The sequence below is a fragment of the Scyliorhinus canicula genome, unplaced genomic scaffold, assembly GCF_902713615.1.
Source record: "Scyliorhinus canicula unplaced genomic scaffold, sScyCan1.1, whole genome shotgun sequence".
Lineage (NCBI taxonomy): Eukaryota > Metazoa > Chordata > Chondrichthyes > Carcharhiniformes > Scyliorhinidae > Scyliorhinus > Scyliorhinus canicula.
The window spans coordinates 721,193-742,139 of NW_024055843.1; the positions used below are offsets into that span (position 1 = coordinate 721,193).

Here is a 20,947-nt window from a genome sequence, read left to right on the forward strand (position 1 = left end):
TGTGATTCACCCGGGTTCCAGTCCCAATCTGGTTCAATTGAAGGTTAACCCAATGATACAACTCCCTCTTTCCCCACTCCTGACTCGGGGCTTTTCACAGTAACTTCATTTGTAGCCTACTCGTGACAATAAGCGATTTTCATTTCATTTCATTTCATTTGTGCCTTTTGAATCAAAAGTCATTTCTCCCACACGAATAACGCATTCGACATTTTGACCCCATTTACTCAAAGCAAATAGTAATCTGGAGGGTATTACTTTTTTGTCCGCTATGTAATTCAAATCTAAGCTGCTCATGCTCCCGAGGTAAACCTCTTGTTGTATTCTACCTATGTTGCTGGAAACAACATCTATCACAATAACTACGCCAGCCCTCTCCTCTGTATTTTATGGAGCAGATCCCCCACCATTCATAATGCGGACTTCAGATTTTTACTTCTATGGTTCAAATTATAATCGGAGCACGTAAAATGAATTTGTATTCGACAATATCGCGTCGTAATGGTGATGTGACTACCCAGCATGCATTGAGAGGGTGAATATACCCTATATTCACCACAGGAGATCTTCCGCTTTTGCTGGAGCGTGCGCAGTGCGGGTGTTGGCAGTGGTCGGACGTGTTGGTGTCGGAGCTGCAGGAAGAGCAGAAACTGATTGGAGATAGCAGGTAAGTGAGGTTAAATGGAAGCGGTGGGCGAGAGGGAAGGCTTCATAAACACCCGGTGCAGGAAGGGAAGCTTTAATAATACCGGATGAAGGCCTCATACCACAAATGAAAAGCTCGAGGTCCTGTGTTCGGACCGATTTTGCAGCCGCCATCTTGCACAATAGACGAAGTTGGAGCCATCTTTTTGGGGGGCACTGGACAGCAGAGCGCATGCACGGCCGCCATCTTTATTGGGGGCAATAGGATCCGCCATGAAACCAGGCTGGAGTTGGGTCAATCTCGCTATAGTGGGAATAGGCGATCCTGTTGGTGATGTGAATGTCTGCTCAGAATCTCGGTTTGGGAATTAGTAAATAGTTTACTTCAGCCTCAGACAATTCCCAGGGAGAGGGCTGGAGTCAGTGGCTAACGAATTTGGACTGGGGACTGAAGACCAAGATCTCGCTCTGCCCCATATTTAAATAGAGGAAATCCAAGACCAGATGTCAAGCAAGTCACGAAGATGACCTGGTCCATCTAGAAAGTGGAGTTTGAGTGTTTGGGAAATTGTAGTTCAGTTGTAGGTTTATAAAATACCTCTCCATCGCTCTGTGTCTCCCACACCTTTTCCTGTCCCACTGCTCCCATTCTCGCTCTGTATCTCTCACTTCCCCTTTCTGCTTCTCTTATCACAGAATTCTCTACCCCGTAGTGTTGTGGATGCTCCATCATTGAATATATTTAAGGCTGAGATGGAGGGAATTGAGGACGGCATGGTGGCACAGTAGTTAGCACTGTTGCTTCACAGCGCCATGGTCCCATGTCTGATTCCCGCTTGTTCTCCCTGTGTCTGCGGGCATGTCCTCCCACAAGTCCCAAATAAGTTCCGTTTGGGGAACATTCCGAATTCTCCCTGAGAATTCTCCAACATGCACCGGAATGTGGCGACTAAGGACTTTTCACAACAACTTCATTGCAGTGTTAATGTAAACCTACTTGTGACAATAGTAAAGATTATTATTATTTTGGTCTCTTGGGAAGTCAAAAGGATCTGGGGAGCTGATGGGAAAGTGGAGTTGAAGATTAAGATCAGCCATGATTGTGCTGAATTGTGGAGCAGGCTCGATGGGCCGAATGTTCTATTTCTCCTATTATGTAGTTACAGACGTCAGAGTCTTGTCTCGGTTCACAGCGGTGGCAAGTTCCCTTCCCTGAAAGACATTGATGAACCAGTTGTTTTTCTACAACAATCCAGTAGCTTTCATGGTCATTTTTTCTTGGTGCCGGCCCCACAAATGACCAGATCCATTCAGCTCAATTTCAGAACCTGCCTTTGTGTTTTTGTGGGTTCTCTCTCACTCCCTGTTTTCTGTTTTAAATCAATTTCACAGGGCGTGCGAAGGGGAGGATTTGCAATCAACAAACACAAAGCAAACCACGTCATAATCGGACAGAGTTCCCCACTTAGTTGCAAACTGTATATCGATGAATTTTTAACATGGAAGAAAACGGCAACAATCACAGTGAGGAGAAACCCTGGAAATGTGGAGACTGTGAGGAGGGATTTAAATCCCCATCTGAGTTGGAATCTCATCGTCGCAGTCACACTGGGGAGAGGCCGTTCACCTGTTTTGAGTGTGGGAAGGGATTCGCTCGATCATCCAACCTGCTGCAACACCAGTGGGTTCACAGTGTGGAGAGAACATTCACCTGTCCACAGTGTGGGAGGGGATTCACCCAATCCTCCCAGCTGCTGAGACACCAGCGAGTTCATAGTGGGGACAAACCATTCATCTGCCCCGAGTGTGGGAAGGGATTCACTCGCACATCAGGGCTGCTGACGCACCAGCGAGTTCACACTGGGGAGAGGCCATTCACCTGCTCCAAGTGTGGGAAGGGATTCGCTCAGTCATCCAACCTGCTGAAACACCAGCGAATTCACACTGAGGAGAGACCTTTTAAATGCCCAGACTGTGGGCAGTGCTATAAAAGTTCCCTGGACCTAATGCGTCATCAACTTGTTCACACTGATGAGAGACCGTTCAAGTGCTCTCACTGTGGATCTGGGTTCAGGCGATCAGAAGAACTCACTGTACATCTACGTATTCACACTGGGGAAAGACCGTTCACCTGCTCAGAGTGTGGGAAGCAATTTACTCAGTCATCTGCACTGCTGACGCACCAGCGAGTTCACACTGGGGAGAGACCATTCCCCTGCTCAGAGTGTGGGAACAGATTCACTGATTTATCCACCCTGCTGAAACACCAGAGTGTTCACACTGATGAGAGACCGTTTAAATGCCCAGACTGTCTAAAGTGCTATAAAAGTCCCCGGGAACTGATGTATCATCAACGTGTTCACACCACAGAGAGACCATTTAAATGTCCAGACTGTGAAAAGTGCTATAAAAGGTCTGGGGAACTGATCCGCCATCAACGCGTTCACACTGACGAGAGACCGTTCAGATGCTCTCACTGCGAGACAGGGTTCAGGGGAGCAGAACAACTCACTGCACACCAGAGAATTCACACTGGGGAGAGGCCATTCACCTGCTCCAAATGTGGGAGAGGATTCACTCAGTCATCCACACTGCTGCGACACCAACGCGTTCACACTGGGGAGAGACCATTCGCCTGCCCAGAGTGTGGGAAGGGATTTACTACCTCATCCACCCTGTGCAAACACCAGCGAGTTCACAATGGACTACAGTGATTGGATTTTGGGGTTAATCATATCCACACTGAACCATGTTTATTGGGGTCTGTTTCTGCTGATGTTAATAAACTCCAGCCCATATATCTTCACTAATATTGTAGATAATAGTCAAATAAATCAGTTTTGTGCTAAACACAGTGTGTTGACTCTCTAACATAAGTTAGTTCTTTTTGAAGTGTTCTCCCTCTCCCCTGTCTCCTCCATCCTCACCTCCAACAACAGGTGCTCATGGAGTTTCTTTGTCACTAAGATTGAGACAATCTGATCAGCTGCCTCTGCTGCTTCCCTCCCTCCCACTAACCCACCAGGCCAAACCATTTCTACATTTCCTCAAAGTCTGAGTCCTGAACTCACATCTTTCTCCAGTTTCTCTATCTCCTTCCCTCTCAGAGCTCATCTTGGCCATGAGACCCACCTTTTGCTCCCTTGACCCTCTCCTCAAAAAAATGCTGACCATCCAACTTCCCCATGTGACTGATATCCTTAATGATTCTCTCTTAAATTCACTGTCATCAATCATCCTTTTTTTTAAAAAAAAAGGTGTTCATCTGACCATCTTTGCAAACTAGCACCCCATCTCCAACCTGCCTATCCAAAATTCTTAGACTGTGGCCCCCAAGGATCTGTCCTCGGCCCCTCCTATTTCCCATCTACAAGCTGCCCCAAGGTGACATCATCCAAAAGCACCGTGTTAGTTTTCACATGTACACTGACAACACCTAGCTCTACCTCACCACCATCCCTCTCCATTCCTCCACTGTTACTCAATTATCAAACTGTTAATCCCACATCCAGTACTGGATGAGCAGAAAATTCTTCCAATTAAATATTGGGAAGACCGAAGCCATTGTCTTCAGTCACCACCACAAATTCCCTTTTCCTAACTCCCGAGTCCATCCCTCTCCCTGGAAACTGTCTGAGGCTGAACCACAGTCTCCACAATCGCCGTGTCAGATTTGACCCCAAGACGAGTTTCTGACCACATATCCACACTATCACTAATACCAGATATTTCAATCTCCACAATGTCACCTGTCCCCCGGCCTCCCCCCCCCCCCCCCCACACCCCAGCTCACCTGATACTGAAACCCTCATCCATGCCCCTGTTACATTTAGATTTGATGATTCCGATGCATTCCTGACCAGCCTCTCCCATTCACCCCACCCCCACACAGAAATGTGAGATCATCCAAAACTCTGCTTCCTGACACCAACTGTTCACCAACAGCCCTGTGCTAACTGACTTTGCTCCTGGTCTGGTAATACCTCAATTTAAAAATTCACATCCTTGTTTCAAATTCCTCCCTAGCCTTGTCCCTCCTTATCTCTGTAATCTCTAATCGCACCCTCTCTGAGATGTCTGTACTCTTCTCATTCTGGCCTCTTCACATCTCTGATTTTAATAACTCCACCATTCGTGGCAGGACCTTGGTATGAAACTCTGAAATTCACTCCCCAGAAGCTCCGTCTCTCTCCTGATTAAAGATTGTTGTTAAAAGCTGCCTCTCCAATCATCCGTGTGTCCATCTGTTCAAATATCGCCCAATGTGACTCAGTGACAATGTTTTTCTTTATGAATCTCCCCTGAAACACATTGGGATGTTTTATTACATTAATCATGTTGTATAAATACAAGTTGTTGCTGTTTCATTACAGCCTGTTAAAGCAGAGTAAGTTTCCACAGCAATCAGATGAGTAACTGATGTTTTTTTGTGGTGTCAGTTAAAACACGAATCTTGGTCCCGTTGGACCAGGAGATCTCTCCTGTGGATAGTGTGTGGAGCTGCTGAGCTCTCCTGAGCTGAGAGTGGAGCTGATTGAACTGTCGGGCCTGTCGTGTATCCAGTGTACACAAGTTACAAACCTTATCTCGTACTTTAATGTTCTCAGTATGTACACAGTCTATGCAAACCAATGGGTGAAATGTGGTCAGACACCCCACATTCTCAAACCAAGTGACAGAGACCATCCAATACAACGTCTATGGATTTCTCATCAATTTCCCAGATGTTTGTCACACTGAGTTTCTCACAGAAACTGTCTTCTACACAAGGGTTTCCAATCTTCGCTCTCGAAGAAAATGCTTTGGCGTCTTCAGCCACACAATGCTTTGTCTCGGATGTCTTCACCAAGGATCCAACTCCAGGATTTCAACTCTAATTTCTGCATTCCTCTGTCCTAGGTGACAATGTGCACTTAAGCTTCCAAACAGTCTCTGAAGTACCCAGCCTCACCCACAGGACACAACTGTCTCACAGGCTGTAGTAAGTTGTCAGCAACCTTTTGATCACCTCAGATATTCTCCTCGAGCCGACTTTAAAATTAGATCCTGCAGTAGTCTGTTTATTTCAAATCCTTTCTCTGCCTTTGATTTGAATTTCCCTGAACAGGACTTTGTTCAAATTCCCATTTTTTTTCTTTTGATTTGATAGTCTTCCTGGAACTCTACTTTGTTCCATTCATTTGTTTCTGGGACTTACTGAAATTTCTCAACTTTTCTAAAATCTGCTCTCTGCAGTTCCCTGTCTTGTGGCCAGCTCATCCTGACACTCGCTCACAGTGAACTTCAAAGTTCTTGCTGTCCCAATATAACGCTGGTAGCTGACCAACAGTCTAGATTTTCTACACCTGTACATTTGCTTTACTTCCTGTATGCTGTAAATGGCAGAACCCTTAGGAACATTAACATACAGAGGGATCGAGGTGTGCAGGTCCACAGTTGCCTAAAAGTGGAAACGCAGGTGGCCAAGGTGATTAAGAAGGCATATGGTATGCTTGCCTTCATCAGCCGGGGCATTGATGTTTGAAACCTTTTGGAACAGGGAGCAAGGATTCCTATCTTGACTTTGAATCGCTGATGCTAGTTATGTCCTAATGAATGGAGATATTTCCAACTGAAAATCCTTCCATTCCAATCCCTTGTAAACACATCAATCAAAACCATCACTGCCAGGACAGGATAGAAATTTTAAATTGATACTCTGGTTATCACACAACTTTCTCTCGCTCAATAATCTCTCCCTCAGTGTTAACAAAACAAAGGAGATTGTCATCGACTTCAGGAAGCGTAGTGAAGAACATGCCCCTGTCTACATCAATGGAATGATTTAGAAAGGGTCGAGAACTTCAGATTTACCAACTAGATTACCAACAACCTGTCCTCATCCCCCCCATGCCCATTAAGAAAGCCCACCAACGACTCGACTTCCTGAGAAGACTAAGGAAATTTGGCATGTCAGTTGTGTCTCTCACCAACTTTTACAGATGCACCATAGAAAGCATTCTTTCTGGTTGTATCACAGCTTGGTATGGTTTCTGCTCTGCCCAAGACCGCAGGAAACTACAAAAGGTTGTGAATGTAGCCCAATCCATCATGCAAACCAGCCTCTTATCCACTGACTCTGTCTACAATTCCCGCTGCCTCAAAAAGGCAGCCAGCATAATTAAGGACCCCACGCACCCGGGTGGGTGCACCGTCAGGAAAAAGATACAAAGGGTGGCACAATGGCGCAGTGGTTAGCACTGCTGCCTACGGCACTGAGGACCCGAGTTCGATCCCAGCCCTGGGTCTCTGTCTGTGGGGAGTGTGCACATTCTCCCCGTGTCTGTGTGGGTTTCACCCCCACAATCCAATGTGCAAGGTCGGTGGATTGGCTATGCTAAATTGCCCTTAATTGGAAGAAAACATTTTTTTTTTTTAAAAAGGAAAAAGATACAAAAGTTTGAGGTCATGTACTACCCGACTCAAGAACAGCTTCTTCCCTACTGCCATCAGACTTTTGAATGGACCTACCTCATATTAAGTTGATCTTTTCTCCACACCCTAGCTATGACATTACATTATGTAGTCTCTCCTTCCTTTCCTATGTATGCTATGCGTTGTCTGTATAGCATGCAAGAAACAATACTTTTCACTGTATACCAATACATGTGACAATAATAAATTAAATTAAATTGCCCAGTTCTCCTCCCCAATGCTGCTGGCTCTCGGATTCTGTTTCACACTCCGCTATTTACCTCCCTAATGTGTCACTCTGGTGTCTAAATCTTAAAACGTGAATTTAACAAATTATATTGCTAAACGGTGTTATAATTAATTCCAATGACGACCCAGTTGTATTTTCTGTCCGGGTGGGTTCAATGCGCCCTCTCACGACCACCGGTCATACAGTGCCAGGAGTTCAGAGACTGGGCTCCCAACGATTAATGGCCGCTCCAGCTCCCACAAGCCTCCGCGCCTGGGAAACCGCTCCATTCATCGCGCGGACGTACGGCCCGAAATGCGCATGTTCAACCGTAAGATGTTGTGCGCATGTGCGAAGATTTGCGCTTTCTATTGATCAACAGTTGAGTGTGATAAGGGGTCAAAGTGTCTCCGGATTGATGTAACTTCCGCTTTCCCATTGTCTTCGTGCAGGTTATCGACTAATGGCAATTGTCAAGGGACCGGAAGAACTTTGTTCCTCCAGCCAATCAGAGCACGGCTTCGGGTGCATTAAGATTGAGCTTCACAGAAGAGTAAACCTCCTCCTGACTCCAAATCTGTGAGTGAAACACTGTCTTTCCTCCCCCTTTCCATTTACTCATTCTGGGGTTAAATTGTTGACTTGCAGGAACCGAAGGGAAAAGAACTGAATCCAGGGAGGGTGCAGGCTCTGGGAAGATTGGCCCAGGTCTCTCTCCCTCAGCTTGACACATTTATTTTGTCTGGCTAAAAGGATGGCCTCTTTCCCAATGTTCAAAAGGGCTGGCATCCACAGAGATGGCTGACATTTAAGGGGACAGTATTTTCTTTAAATTTAGAGCACCCAATTCTTTTATTTCCCAATTAATGGACAATTTAGCGTGGCCAATTCATCTAACCTGCACATCTTTTTGGGCTGTGGGGGCAAAACCCACGCAGATACAGGGAGAACGTGCAAACCCGACCCGGGGCAGCAGTGCTAACCGCTACACCACCATGCTGCCCTGAGGAGATAGTAAATCAATGTAGGACACAGCTATATCCAGTTTTGTAATATGGTACATATTAGATAGAGTATTTATAGTTAACATAGAACATAGAACAGTACAGCACAGAACAGGCCCTTCGGCCCTCAATGTTGTGCCGAGCCATGATCACCCTACTCAAACCCACGTATCCACCCTATACCCGTAACCCAACAACCCCCCCTTAAACCTTACTTTTTGTAGGACACTACGGGCAATTTAGCATGGCCAATCCACCTAACCCGCACATCTTTGGACTGTGGGAGGAAACCGGAGCACCCGGAGGAAACCCACGCACACAGGGGGAGGACGTGCAGACTCCACACAGACAGTGACCCAGCCAGGAATCGAACCCGGTTAAGTAATGAAGTACTAATTATTAAATCATAGTGAGAATGTGGGAAGAATGTGTGGGATGGAGATAAACCAATTCAGGGGAAAGGGAGAGGAATATTATACAGAAACTAGCATTGTCTGTTCTGAATTTCTGTCCTGTACTTAGTGAAGACTTTTGTAAACTCCTTTTACAGGATGTCAGAAGGGGAGGATTTGCAGCCAGAAATCTCAAAATGCATCAAGACTTAACAGAGCCACTCGAATTACCAGAACCTGAATGCCATCAGTCTTTGAATCACGAAAGGGAAATTGTCTGTTTTGGCCATCACATTAGTATGACTGGAAAGGCACCAAGAAACACAGATTTGAGTGAGAGTGTCCAGTGCACTGACTGTGGAAAGGGCTTTAACCAATTATACTGGCTGCAGAAATATCACACCATTTCCAGCGGGGAAGAGACCGTACACATGCTGTGTGTGTGGACCAGGCTTTAACTGATTGTCAAACTTGGAAAGACACAAAAACACCCGCACCATGGAGAAACCACGGGAAGTTGAGGACTATGGGAAGGATAGCCGTAACCCGTCTGCACTGGAAACTCATAAACCTGTTCACACTGGGGAGAGACCATTCGCCTGCTCCAAGTATGGGGAATGAGACTGCTCCCCATCTGCCCTCAAGATTCAGCAATGCAGTCACACTGTGGAAAGGCCGTTCATCTGCTCCGAGTGTGGGAAGGGATTTCTCCAGTCATCTGACCTGTGGAATCACCAGCAAGTTCACACGAGGGAGAGGCCGTACACCTGCTCTGAGTGTGGGAAGGGATTCACTCAGTCATCCCACCTGCTGACACACCAGCAAGTTCACACTGGGGAGAAGCCGTTCACCTGCTCCAAGTGTGGGAAACAATTCAATAATTCATCTGACCTTCTGAATCACCAACAAGTTCACACCGGGGAGCGACCGTTCACCTGCTCCAAGTGTGGAAAGGGTTTCACTCAGTCATCCCACCTGCTGATACACCAGGGAGTCCACACGAGGGAGAGACTGTTCAACTGCTCCGAGTGTGGGAAGTGTTTTATTCAATCCTCACACCTAGTGACACATCAGGGGGTTCACAGCAGCGAGAGGCCATTCACCTGCTCCGAGTGTGGGAAGCGGTTTATTCAATTATCGCACCTAGTGACACACCAGGGAGTCCACACAAGGGACAGGCCATTCACGTGCTCCGAGTGTGGGAAACGTTTTATTCAATCATCTCACCTAGCATCACATCAGGGGGTTCACAGCAGGGAGAGGCCATTCACCTGCTCCGAGTGTGGGAAACGTTTTATTCAATCATCTCATCTAGCATCACACCAGGAGGTTCACACCAGGGAGAGGACATTCACCTGCCCTGAGTGTGGGAGGGGATTCATTCAGTTATCGGACCTGCAGAATCACCAGCAAGTTCACACTGGGGAGAGGCCATTCTCCTGCTCTGAATGTGGGAAGGGATTCACTCGTTCAGCCAACCTGCAAGCACACCAACGCGTTCACACCAGGGAGAGACCATTCACCTGCTCTGAGTGTGGGAAGGGATTCGCTCTTTCTTCCGATCTGCAGAGTCACCAGCAAGTTCACACCGGGGAGAGGCCATTCACCTGCTCTGAGTGTGGGAAGGGATTCATTCAGTCATCCCACCTACAGACACACCAGAAAGTTCACAAAGATTCACAGAGGGATTTACTCAGTCATCCCACCTGCTGAGACACCAGCAAGTCAATAAGTGATGACCGGGACTGGATTCTGCTGTTTTTGCTGCTGTTAATTACATCCAGGACTGAACCATATTCATTCTGACACTTAGTGAAGGGGAGAGTTGGAGGGTTTCTTTCTGCTGGACTGGCTGGTGTCAGACTTTGCTTCCAGTGGGCAGATGCTGAGCCTGGGAGAGCACATTTCCACTCAAATGATCCACAAAAGCTGCTGAAGGACATTTATTTTATCCTGGACAGTAAATAGTGTTTTTAATAACACTACATGTATATCTAACATAAATACATTTGTCTCTGTTGCATTGAGTCTGCAGCACAGGGCCAGGCCAATCGGATCAATTGATCTGTGTCAATATTTATGCTCCACATGAACCTCCACCCACCCCTCTACATGTCTCTCCCCCCCCCCCATCAGCATCTCCTTCTATTCCTTTCACCCTCATGTATTTATCTAGTTCCCCTTCAATGTATTCACGCTGTTCATCTCAAGCTCTTTTAAAAACATTTTAGAGTACCCAATTCATTTTTCCCAATTAAGGGGTAATTTAGTGTGGCCAATCCACCTACCCTGCCCATCTTTGGGTTGTGGGGGCTAAACCCACGCAAACAAGGGGAGAATGATCATACTCCACACGGTAGTGACCCAGAGCCGGGATTGAACCTGGGATCTGGCGCCGTGAGGCAGCAATGCTAACCACTGCGCCACCGTGGTGCCCGAACGCCTGCATATTCTTAATGACTCCCATCAGTTCACCCTTCAGTCGTCTCCTTTCTAGTGAAAGGCAGCCGTAACCTTTCCTGAGGGTTAAATATTATTCTTGTGAACATTTGTTGCAACTTCTCCAGTGTCTCTATTCTTTTTTTCTAAATGAAGATCACCAATGTTGACAGATCTCCCAGTGCAGTCTAACCAGGGCTCAAAACCAGTTGAACATAACCTCCCTGCTTTTCAATTCTATCCCTCTGGAATGGGAACCTATATATGGGTCCCACACTTTTGAAAAGATGTGACGTTCTCAGAGAGATTGCAGAGGAGATTTATGAGGACACCAGGAATGAGGGACGTCAGTTAGTTGGAGTGACTGGAGCAGCTGAAATTCCTCTCTTTATATCACACAGTCAGTCAGCAGAGAAGGAGGCCACTCAGCCCATCCTGGCATAAAGGAAGATGGTTGTGGTTGTTGGAGGTCAATCATCTCACCTCCAGGACATCACTGAATGAGTTCCTCAGGGTAGTGTCCTTGGTCCCACCATCTTCAGCTACTTGATCAATTACCTTCCTTCCATCATAATGTCAGAAGTGGGGATTTTGCAGATCACTGCACAATATTCAGCACCATTCAGAGCTCCTCAGATACTGGTGCAGTCGATGTCCAAATGCAGCAAGATCAGGACAATATCCAGGCTTGAGCTGATGTGTGGGAAGGAACATGTGGGTCACACAATTGCCAGACAATCACCAGACAAGGCCCAAAACTATAAGAAACTACAGAGAAACATGAACACAGCCCAGTCCATCTGGCAAAATCTCCTCCCATCCATTGACTCCATCTACACCTCCCGCTGCCTTGAGAAAGCAGGAAGCATAATCAAAGACCCCTTTCCCACCCAGGTTATTCTCTCTTCCATCGGCCAGGAGATACGATCGTCTGAGAACAGCACTAACAGGTTCAAAAACAGCTTCTTCCCTGTGTTACCAGACTCCTGAATGGCCCTCGTGGATTGAACTGATCTCTTCACACACCTTCTCTACTGAGTAGTACTACACTCCATATGCTTCACCTGGTGCCTGTGACTATGTATATACATTGTGTAATTATGTATGTCCTATGTTTTTTCCATCTGTGGAAAGATCTTTATGGACTGTACGCAGAACAATACCTCAGTACACGTGACAATAAATCCAATCCAATCTCCAACAAAAGAGTATCTGACCATTACCCCTTGACATTCAATGGCTGAATTCCCCACTACACCTTGGAGGTTACCATTGATCAGAAGCTGAATTGGACTTGCCACATAAATACTATGGCTGCAAGAGTAGGTCACAGGCTAGCAATCCTGGGGTGTCTATCTCACCTCCTGACTCCTCAAAGCCTGTCCGGCATCTACAAGGAAGAAGTCAGGAGTGTGATGGAATACTCTCCCCTTGTCTGGATGAGTGCAGCTACAACTACACTCAAGAAACTTGGCATAACCCATAACAAATCAACCCGCTTGATTGGCATCTTTTCCACATTCACTGCCCCCACCACTGATGCACAATAGTAGCTGCGTGTACCATCTACAAGATGTGCTGCAGAAACTCACTAAGGCTCCTTCAGCAGCACCTTCCAAACTCTCAACATCTGCCAATTAATGATAAAAATCTTTATTAGTGTCACAAGTAGGCTTACACTAACACTGCAATGAAGTTACTGTGAAAATTCCCTAGTCGCCACATTCTGGCGCCTGTTCGGGTACACTGGGAGAATTCAGAATGTCCAATTCACCTAACAGCATATCTTTCAGGACTTGTGGGAGGAAACCGATCCACTCGGAGGAAACCCACGCAGGCACGGGGAGAACGTGCAGACTCCGCACAGACAGTGACCCAAGCCAGGAATCGAACCTGGGACCCTGGCACTGTGAAGCAACAGTGCTAACCACTGTGCTGCCATGCCAGCCAATTAGAAGGTAGAAAGCCAAGGACAGCAGATACCTGAGAACACCTCCACCTGGGAATTCACCTCCAAGTCACTCATGTCAGGAAAACAGGGAGATTTAAGTGATCTGTATTTGCGTTGTTAAATATTAAAATCGAGTATAGATTTCAGTGGGTTTGATTTAGTATTTCTGTGTAGGAAGAGTGAAACTCTGGTTGGATTCGTGTTGGAACAAAGGTATTTGCATGTGTCGGTGGGGGAAGGTTTTCGGTTCAAACTGTTCCTGTTGTCCTGGGGAGTTTGCAGCATGAAAAGTAAACATTAGGTTGGAGAAATAATGAATTGTTGCTCAGCAACCAGGGGCACCCTTGAGGTGGGAAGGCTTTTTGAGGGACATTTTCACTGAATTAATCTTATTTGGGGCGAGGAAGTGAGAGAGTGAACAGCTCTCAGCTCTGCTAGAAGCAGGATAGCAATAGAATGGAGTAACGTGCACGAAAGCAAGCTCTAGGGGAACTAAGGGACAGTTAGCTCGATAAAACAGGGAATGGAAAAGCTCCAGGAGTATTGAAGTGAGAAGGAGCACAGAGGAACTATCTTTGGAACAGGCTACAGTTCATGGAAGTTAAAGTCAGAGCAGGGAAGAGAAGAGCTGATGAGGTTGGCTGCGAACAAGCCCCATATCTGAAGCAATTGGAAAGTTTGGAGTCTTTCAAATTTTTGAAGCAATAATATTCTGTTGGGGACTGAGTACCTGAGTTGTGTAGACTTTTGATTCATGTTGCAGTCAAGACAAAGGAATTCCGAACAGAGAGTTGGAAAACCTGGAGGCGGCTCCTTGCTACAACAGCAGAGAGGATGCCTTGTTTGAAAGGTTAGCTGGAACATCTGGAGGTGGATCTTTGGTGGATGCAGCTGAGAGAAAGCATTGATTTGGCAGAAGTTTTTAAAGCGTATCTGTTTAAAAGTCGAGTTCGGAAACACTCGTCACAATCATCTGGGGGGAAATTGAGGAGGAATCCACAGAAGATGGATTGAATTGCACCTGCCACTTGGTTTCTGAGTGGGGGGAGACGTGTGTCTGATCATGGTCAACCTATGGGTTTAAAGGAACTGTGTCCCCACTGGAACATTCTAGCAAAAGATATGTTGTAACCTCTGCTGTCCTTGAAAACTGTGCACGTTTGTGAAGATAAGTAGGCGTGAAGGAATATTGTATCATAGTCAGACTTTTCATGTTTAATAAATGTTTATGTTGTTGAAAGCTAATTGGCAATCCTCTGACTGTTTCTTCATATTTTCTAAACAAAGTTACATTCTTTTGAGCCAGGGTTCCATCCTGGGATCTTCCCATCCAGTTATTACATCACTGGGATTGTAACACTCACCATCTTGCTGTGGAAATATATTGCCATTCCTTCACTGTTCCTGGGTCAGAATCCTGATACTTCCTCCCTAACCACAGTGTGGGTGACACCATAGGGACTGCAGCAGTTCAAGAAGTCAGCTCCCCACCAACTTCTCAAGGGCAATTAGGGATGGGCAATAAATGCTGAGTTAGACAGAGACACACACCTTTGTTTTATTCATTAACGGGAATAAATGGGCGTTGATCTCCGTAAAGGAATAGAAAATCTTAGGTAAAACCTGTTTTTAGCCCATTTAATTTGTTTTCAATGACATCATTGCCTTCTCCCTTGTTCCTATGTCCTGCGCCTTTTACAAGGTGATGTCTGAAGGAATCAAGCCAGCCTGACTCTACTTTGTGACCTCTGACACGGTTATCAATCCCCAGACTGATACGGAGACCTTTATCACCGCAAACAAACACGTCTGTCTCACAGTTCGAGGTTAGTTCTCCTGGACAATTCATTTTGCAGCCATTGCTAATTCTGGCCAGGCTGTGACTTGACTAAATTGACCATCATGCTTTGCATTTTGAGCCCACAACACAGTTCTGTACAGTTCGGTACGGCGGCATGGTAGCACAGTGGTTGGCACTGTTGCTTCACCGCGTCAGGGTCCAAGGTTCGATTCCTGGCTTGGGTCACTGTCTGTGTGGAGTCTGCACGTTCTCCCTGTGTCTGGGTGGGTTCCCTCAGGTTTTCCGGTTTCCTCCCATAAGATGTGTTTGTTATGTGAATTGGACATTCTGGCTTCTCCCTCTGTGTACTCGAACAGGCGCCAGAGTACGGCCACTTGGGGATTTCACACTAACTTCATTGTAGTGTTATGTAAGCCTACTTGTGACAATAAAGATTATTAAATTAAATTCTTCAGATATCCATCTGGGTCCTTCTATCACAGGGGTGGGCAAACTACGGCCTGCGGGCCAAAGGTCTTTATGCGGCCCACCAAGATCAAGTCATTTTAAAAAAAAAATTTTTTTAATTAATTTTTTTTATAAGGTTAATGTGGGGGGCTGTTGGGTTACTGGTATAGGTGGATACGTTGACTTGAGTAGGGTGATGATTGCTCGGCACAACATCGAGGGCCGAAGGGCCTGTTCTGTGCTGTTCTATGTTCTATATGAGGCGCCCAGAATCATAACCGGGTGAAGCTCCATTTTTGAAAAGTAGAGATAAAGAGGGATAAAGGCAGGATGCCGCCGGGGGAAGAGCTGAGGTATATGCCGCACGCTAATTGGTTACAACCGGGACTATTAATACTATGCGGCCCTTTAAAATTGTGAATTTCTGAATGTGGCCCTTGCACGGAAAAGTTTGCCCACCCCTGTTCTATCACCTCGATGTTCCATGTTACCACCATGAGACAGACTCCACACACAGGGTTACCCCACAACATGTCTACACTGATTAATATTAAAGAAATAAAGAGACAGTTAAAAACTGATTGCATTAAAAAGGTAGATAATAATCTTTATTAGTGTCACAAGTAGGCTCACCTCAGCATTGCAGTGAAGTAACTGAAAATCGCCTCTTTTCCACACTTCAGCGCCTCTTCGGGTACACGGAGGGAGAGTTCAGAATGTTCAATTCACCGAACAACACGTCTTTCGCGACTTGTGGGAGGAAACTGGAGCACCCGGAGGAAACTCACGCAGACACAGATAACATGTAGGCGTCCAATAGAGCCTTTGAGTTAAAAGTAGGTAAATTATGCTGAACCTATATCAATCACTATTTAACCCACAGTGGGAGTATTTTGTTCATATATCGTCAGCACACTTTAGAAAGTGTGATGGTCCTTGAGAAAGTGCAGAGGAGATTTATCAGAATGGTTCCAGCAATGAGGTATTTGAGCTCCACGGTCGGGTTCGAGAAGCTGGAGTTGTTCTCCGTGGAATGAAGGAGGATGAGGGGGGATCTGACAGAGGTGAACACCGATACGACAGATTTAGCTCAAGTAGACAAGCAAATTGGACAGGATCAAAAGACTGTTGGAGGCAACAGCATTGGTAAATGTCACCTTTTATTGCACATTCTTCTAACTATATACAGTTGGAAGCTTAGCACGAGGCTTCACATAGAACCATCTCTCAGCATGCTCTTATCATGCGATCTTATATCACTGATAATGGAGATTTCTGTATTTAATATTAACCTTTTATACTGTACCAAGCCTTTAGTCAGCCCTCCTAATATCCCCTTTGACTCAGTGTCAATTGTCTGATTTGTCAGTTCATGTTTCTGAAAATCTCCTCAGAACACTCTCCTACATTAAAGGTCTGTTGTATATGAAAGTTCTTTTTAAATCACATTGTAACAGACTGGGGAAGTCAGGATTAGAATAATATCGGAGTCAATGGAGTTAGGTCACAGATCAGCCATGACCTCAATAAATAAGAGAACACACTCGAGGGGGATAAATGACCTCCTCCTGTTCCCATGTTCGGAATAAACCTGGACTCAAACACCAGCTGTTGAGTGGAAAGTGATGGGAGAGCTGGGAGAAGACACTTCACCAGAAAGCAACACTGGAGCAGAGTTAGAGAGTGGGAGAGGTCTGGGGAGAATTACACAGGAGCTGGAGTAGGTTGTTCAGCCATGTCCTGCCATTCAGTTAGACCCTGGCTGATCAATGAGTTTCTCATCAAGATGTATGTGATCTATCCAGTATATTAGCTCCGGCCCAGTTTTAAGGAAAGTTACCATCAGCAGAAACAAACCAGAATACATACGAATTAGGAACCGGAGTAGCCACTCGGCCCCTTGAGACCGCTCCACCATTCTGTAATATCATTGCTGATCTGATTGTGGCCTCGACTCCACTTTCCTTCTTCCCCACGAAACCCTTTGACTCCCTCACCAGTGAAGGATCTGTTTAATTCAGGCTTCAAACTATTCAGCGACCCAGCCGCCAGCACTCTCTGTGGAAGAGAATTCCAGACTTTCGATCCTCTGAGTGAAAAAGGTTCTCATCTCCATCTTAAATAGGAAACCCCTTATTTTTAAACTATTACCCTGATTCTAATCTCTCCACAATGAACACCCAGCCTGTCAAGTCCCCTCAGAATCTCATGTTTCAATCAGATGCCCTCTCATTCTTCAAAACTGCAGTGAATACAGGCCCAGCCTGTCCATGTTTTCCTCTTATGATAACCCCTCATCCAGTCAAGTGAACCTTCTCTGACCTGATTCGAATGAAATTATGTCCTTTCTTTAATAAGGAGACCAAAACCGTACACAGTACTTTGGATGTGGTCTTACCAATACCCTGTACAACTGCAGTACTTTCCCCTTGCAATAAACAGCAACATTCCCTTTACCTTCTCGATCATGTACTGTATCTGCAGAGTAACTGATCCTGATTCATGTATCAGTACACCCAGATCACTCTGTACCTCGGAGCTGCAATCTCTGTGTATTTAAATAAGCAATGCAAGATGGCGCCGGAGTGTGGCGACTCTCTGTGAGCTCTCTCACACAGATCCACTTCTTACATCTCCGATAATCATACTAATCTCTGAAAACTTAATTCTAACACTAACACTATCACTGACCTTTCTCTTTTACATTCTCTTCACACATCTTCTCTACTGAGTAATACTACGCTCCTGTATGCTTCACCCTATGTCTGTGTCTATATATTTACATTGTGTATTTTATGTTTGCCCTATGTATTTTCTTTTCATGTACGGGATGATCTATCTGAGCTGTGCGCAGAGCAATATTTTTCACTGTACCTCGTTACACGTGACAATAAATAAATTCAATCCAATATGTTGCTTTTTTATTCTTCCTGTCAAAGTGAACAAGTTCAAATTTCCCCACATTATGCTCAATCTGCACCCTTTACTGACTCCTTATGGTCACTCACCATACAAGGTACTCCATACCTTTGTAGCAACAGCAAATTTTGCAACCGTATTTTTGATCCTGTCAACCAAGTCCTGAAAATAGTTGAGCCTCCAGTACCGATCCCTGTGGCAGTCCACAGGTTACATCAAAAATGACTTGTTTTTACCTCCACAGTGTTTCCTATTCGCTAACCAATCCTCTGTCCATGCTGTTACCAGCTACACAATGGGCTTTTATTTTGTGGAGTGAACATTAAGTGGCACCTTGTCAAGTGCCTGCTGGAAATCTAAATACATCACATCCACAAGTCCCCCTTTATCAATATTCATTGTTACTTCCTCAAAGAACTCCAATAAATTGGTCAAACATGATTTCCCTTTCATAAATTATATTGATTCTGCCTAATTGCACTGAGATTATCCAAGTGCCCACTCCAACCTCCTTAATAACAGAATGAACATGGTTCAGTCCTGCATGGGATTAACAGCAGCAGCAACAGCAGAATCTAACCCCTGCAGTGACTTGTGAACTCGCTGGTGTCTCAGCAGATTGGATGACCGAGCAAATCTCTTCCCACATATGGAGCAGGTGAATGCTCTCTCTCCCGTGTGAACCTGCTGGTGGCTCAGCAAGTGGGAAGACTGAGCAAATCTCTTCCCACATATCAGGCAAGTGAATGACCTCTCCCCAGTGTGAACTTGTTGGTGTCTCAGAAGGTCCTTTGTGCTCTTAAAGCTTTTCTCACAGTCAGAACATTTAAACGGTCTCTGCTCAGTGTGAACAAGTTGATGCACAGCGAGCTGGGATGGCTGTGTGAATCCTTTCCCACACATGGAGCAAGTGAACGGTCTCTCCCCAGTGTGAATTCGCTCATGTATCAGAAGGTGGGGTGAATCAATAAATCCCTTCCCACACACAGAGCAAATGAATATCCTCTCTCCAGTGTGAACTCGCTGGTGTCTCAGACGGTGGGATGAATGGGTGAATCCCTTCCCACACACAGAGCAGGTGAATGGCCTCTCTCCAGTGTGAACTCGCTGGTGTGTCACCAGATCCTGTTTGCTTTTAAAGCTCTTCCCACAGTCAGAACATTGAAATGGTCTCTGATCAGAGTGAACTCGCTGGTGTGTCTGTAGCTGAGATAAACGTCCGAATCTCCTCTGACAGAGAGAACAGGTGAACGGCTTCTCCCCAGTGTGTGTGCGCTGATGGGCTTGTAAATCATTTTTACTTTTAAAACACTTCTCACAGTGCGAACATTGAAAAGGTCTCTTATCAGAGTGAACCAGTTGGTGTGTTAGAAGGTGGGATGACTGAGTGAATCCCTTCCCACACACTGAGCAGGTGAAAGGCCTCACCTCCATATGAGTGCGCTGGTGTCTCAGCAAGTCCTTTGTGCTTTTAAAGCTTTTGTCACAATCAGAACATTTAAATGGTCTCTGATCAGAGTGAACTTGCTGGTGAATCAGGAGGCTTGATAAAGCATGACATCCCTTCCCACATTCGAGGCAAGTGAATGGCCTCTCGCCAGTATGAACACGCTGATGTGTATACAGGCTGGATGAGTAAGCAAATCCTTTCCCACACACAGGACAGGTGAACGGCCTCTCTCCAGTGTGAATACGTCGATGAATATCCAATGCAGATGGGTAATTGAATCCCTTGCCACAGTCCCCACATTTCAAAGGTTTCTCCATGATGTGAGTGTCCTCGTGCGTCTCCAGCTTGGATAATGTTGAAGCCTCATTTACACAGAATATGTAGAGGGTGACGACTCACTGTGAATGCTGTGGTTTTTCTTTCAGGCTGGTGAAAGCTCTTTCCAGGTTCAGCACATTGGAAACTCTCTCTCGGGTATTTGTGTATCTCGATGCTTTCTCAGTAACACTGATGTTTCAAATCTTTTCCCACAGGCGGAACAAAGATTTCTCCTTCTGTATACAAAGGCTGATGATATTCAGGTTCTGATGAATCAAATCACTGCAGCATCTTGATGTGAAGTTTGGTTTCAGTTTCATGTCTGTTAATATCCTGTAAAAATAATTTTACAAAATCCATCACCGACAGGATACAGGGGGTTTGGGGCCTCCAGCTGGTGTTTGTGAATCCTCCCCGCCCACCTGCCAGGGTTTCCTTCCTTGCCAGAGATCAGAGTCCTCATTGATTTGAGTGCAAAGTGTCAGCTCTAATTTATTATCCCCCCCCTCCCCCATCCTGTGATGTGAACCACCCTCCAGTGTGTGAAGCAGGATGGTGCCCGTTAACCTGGGCCTGTTCCCGGGAGGGAGGGAGAAGCTCCGCAGCTGCAAACCAGGGAGCTGACAATGATGGTGAAGGGTTTGCGGACCCACAAAGTGTTTCCAAATCCTCCCACCCACCGCCTGACGCTGACTCCGCTTCTCCGGGACAAACAAGGGCCGAGGCAACATTCACACTGCGCATGCTCGAAATTCTTTGCCAATGCGCCTGCGCACCGTTGTCCAGCTCCAGCAGCGACACTGCGCATGCTTCAAATTGCAGGGGAGTGATTGGCGGCAGATCTGAACCAATAGAAGGCAGGGAAGGGCTGGAGGACCGAAAGGGAGCGGCTGGTCCTC

At 45.9% G+C, this 20,947-nt stretch overlaps 1 protein-coding gene across 1 annotated transcript; it reads left to right on the forward strand.

The window, feature by feature from the left end:
- Positions 1 to 557: 557 nt before the first annotated feature.
- LOC119961195 (zinc finger protein 23-like) lies at positions 558 to 3,953 on the forward strand. Its single transcript, XM_038788653.1, has 2 exons — positions 558 to 667; positions 2,038 to 3,953. Exon 2 carries the CDS (start codon positions 2,145 to 2,147, stop codon positions 3,357 to 3,359), a length of 1,215 nt encoding a protein of 404 aa, XP_038644581.1. The 5' UTR covers positions 558 to 667; positions 2,038 to 2,144; the 3' UTR covers positions 3,360 to 3,953.
- Positions 3,954 to 20,947: the final 16,994 nt, after the last annotated feature.

Coding starts and splice junctions, on each gene's coding strand:
- LOC119961195 (XM_038788653.1), top strand. CDS start 2,145: ATGGAAGAAAACGGCAACAATCACAGTGAGGAGAAACCCTGGAAATGT.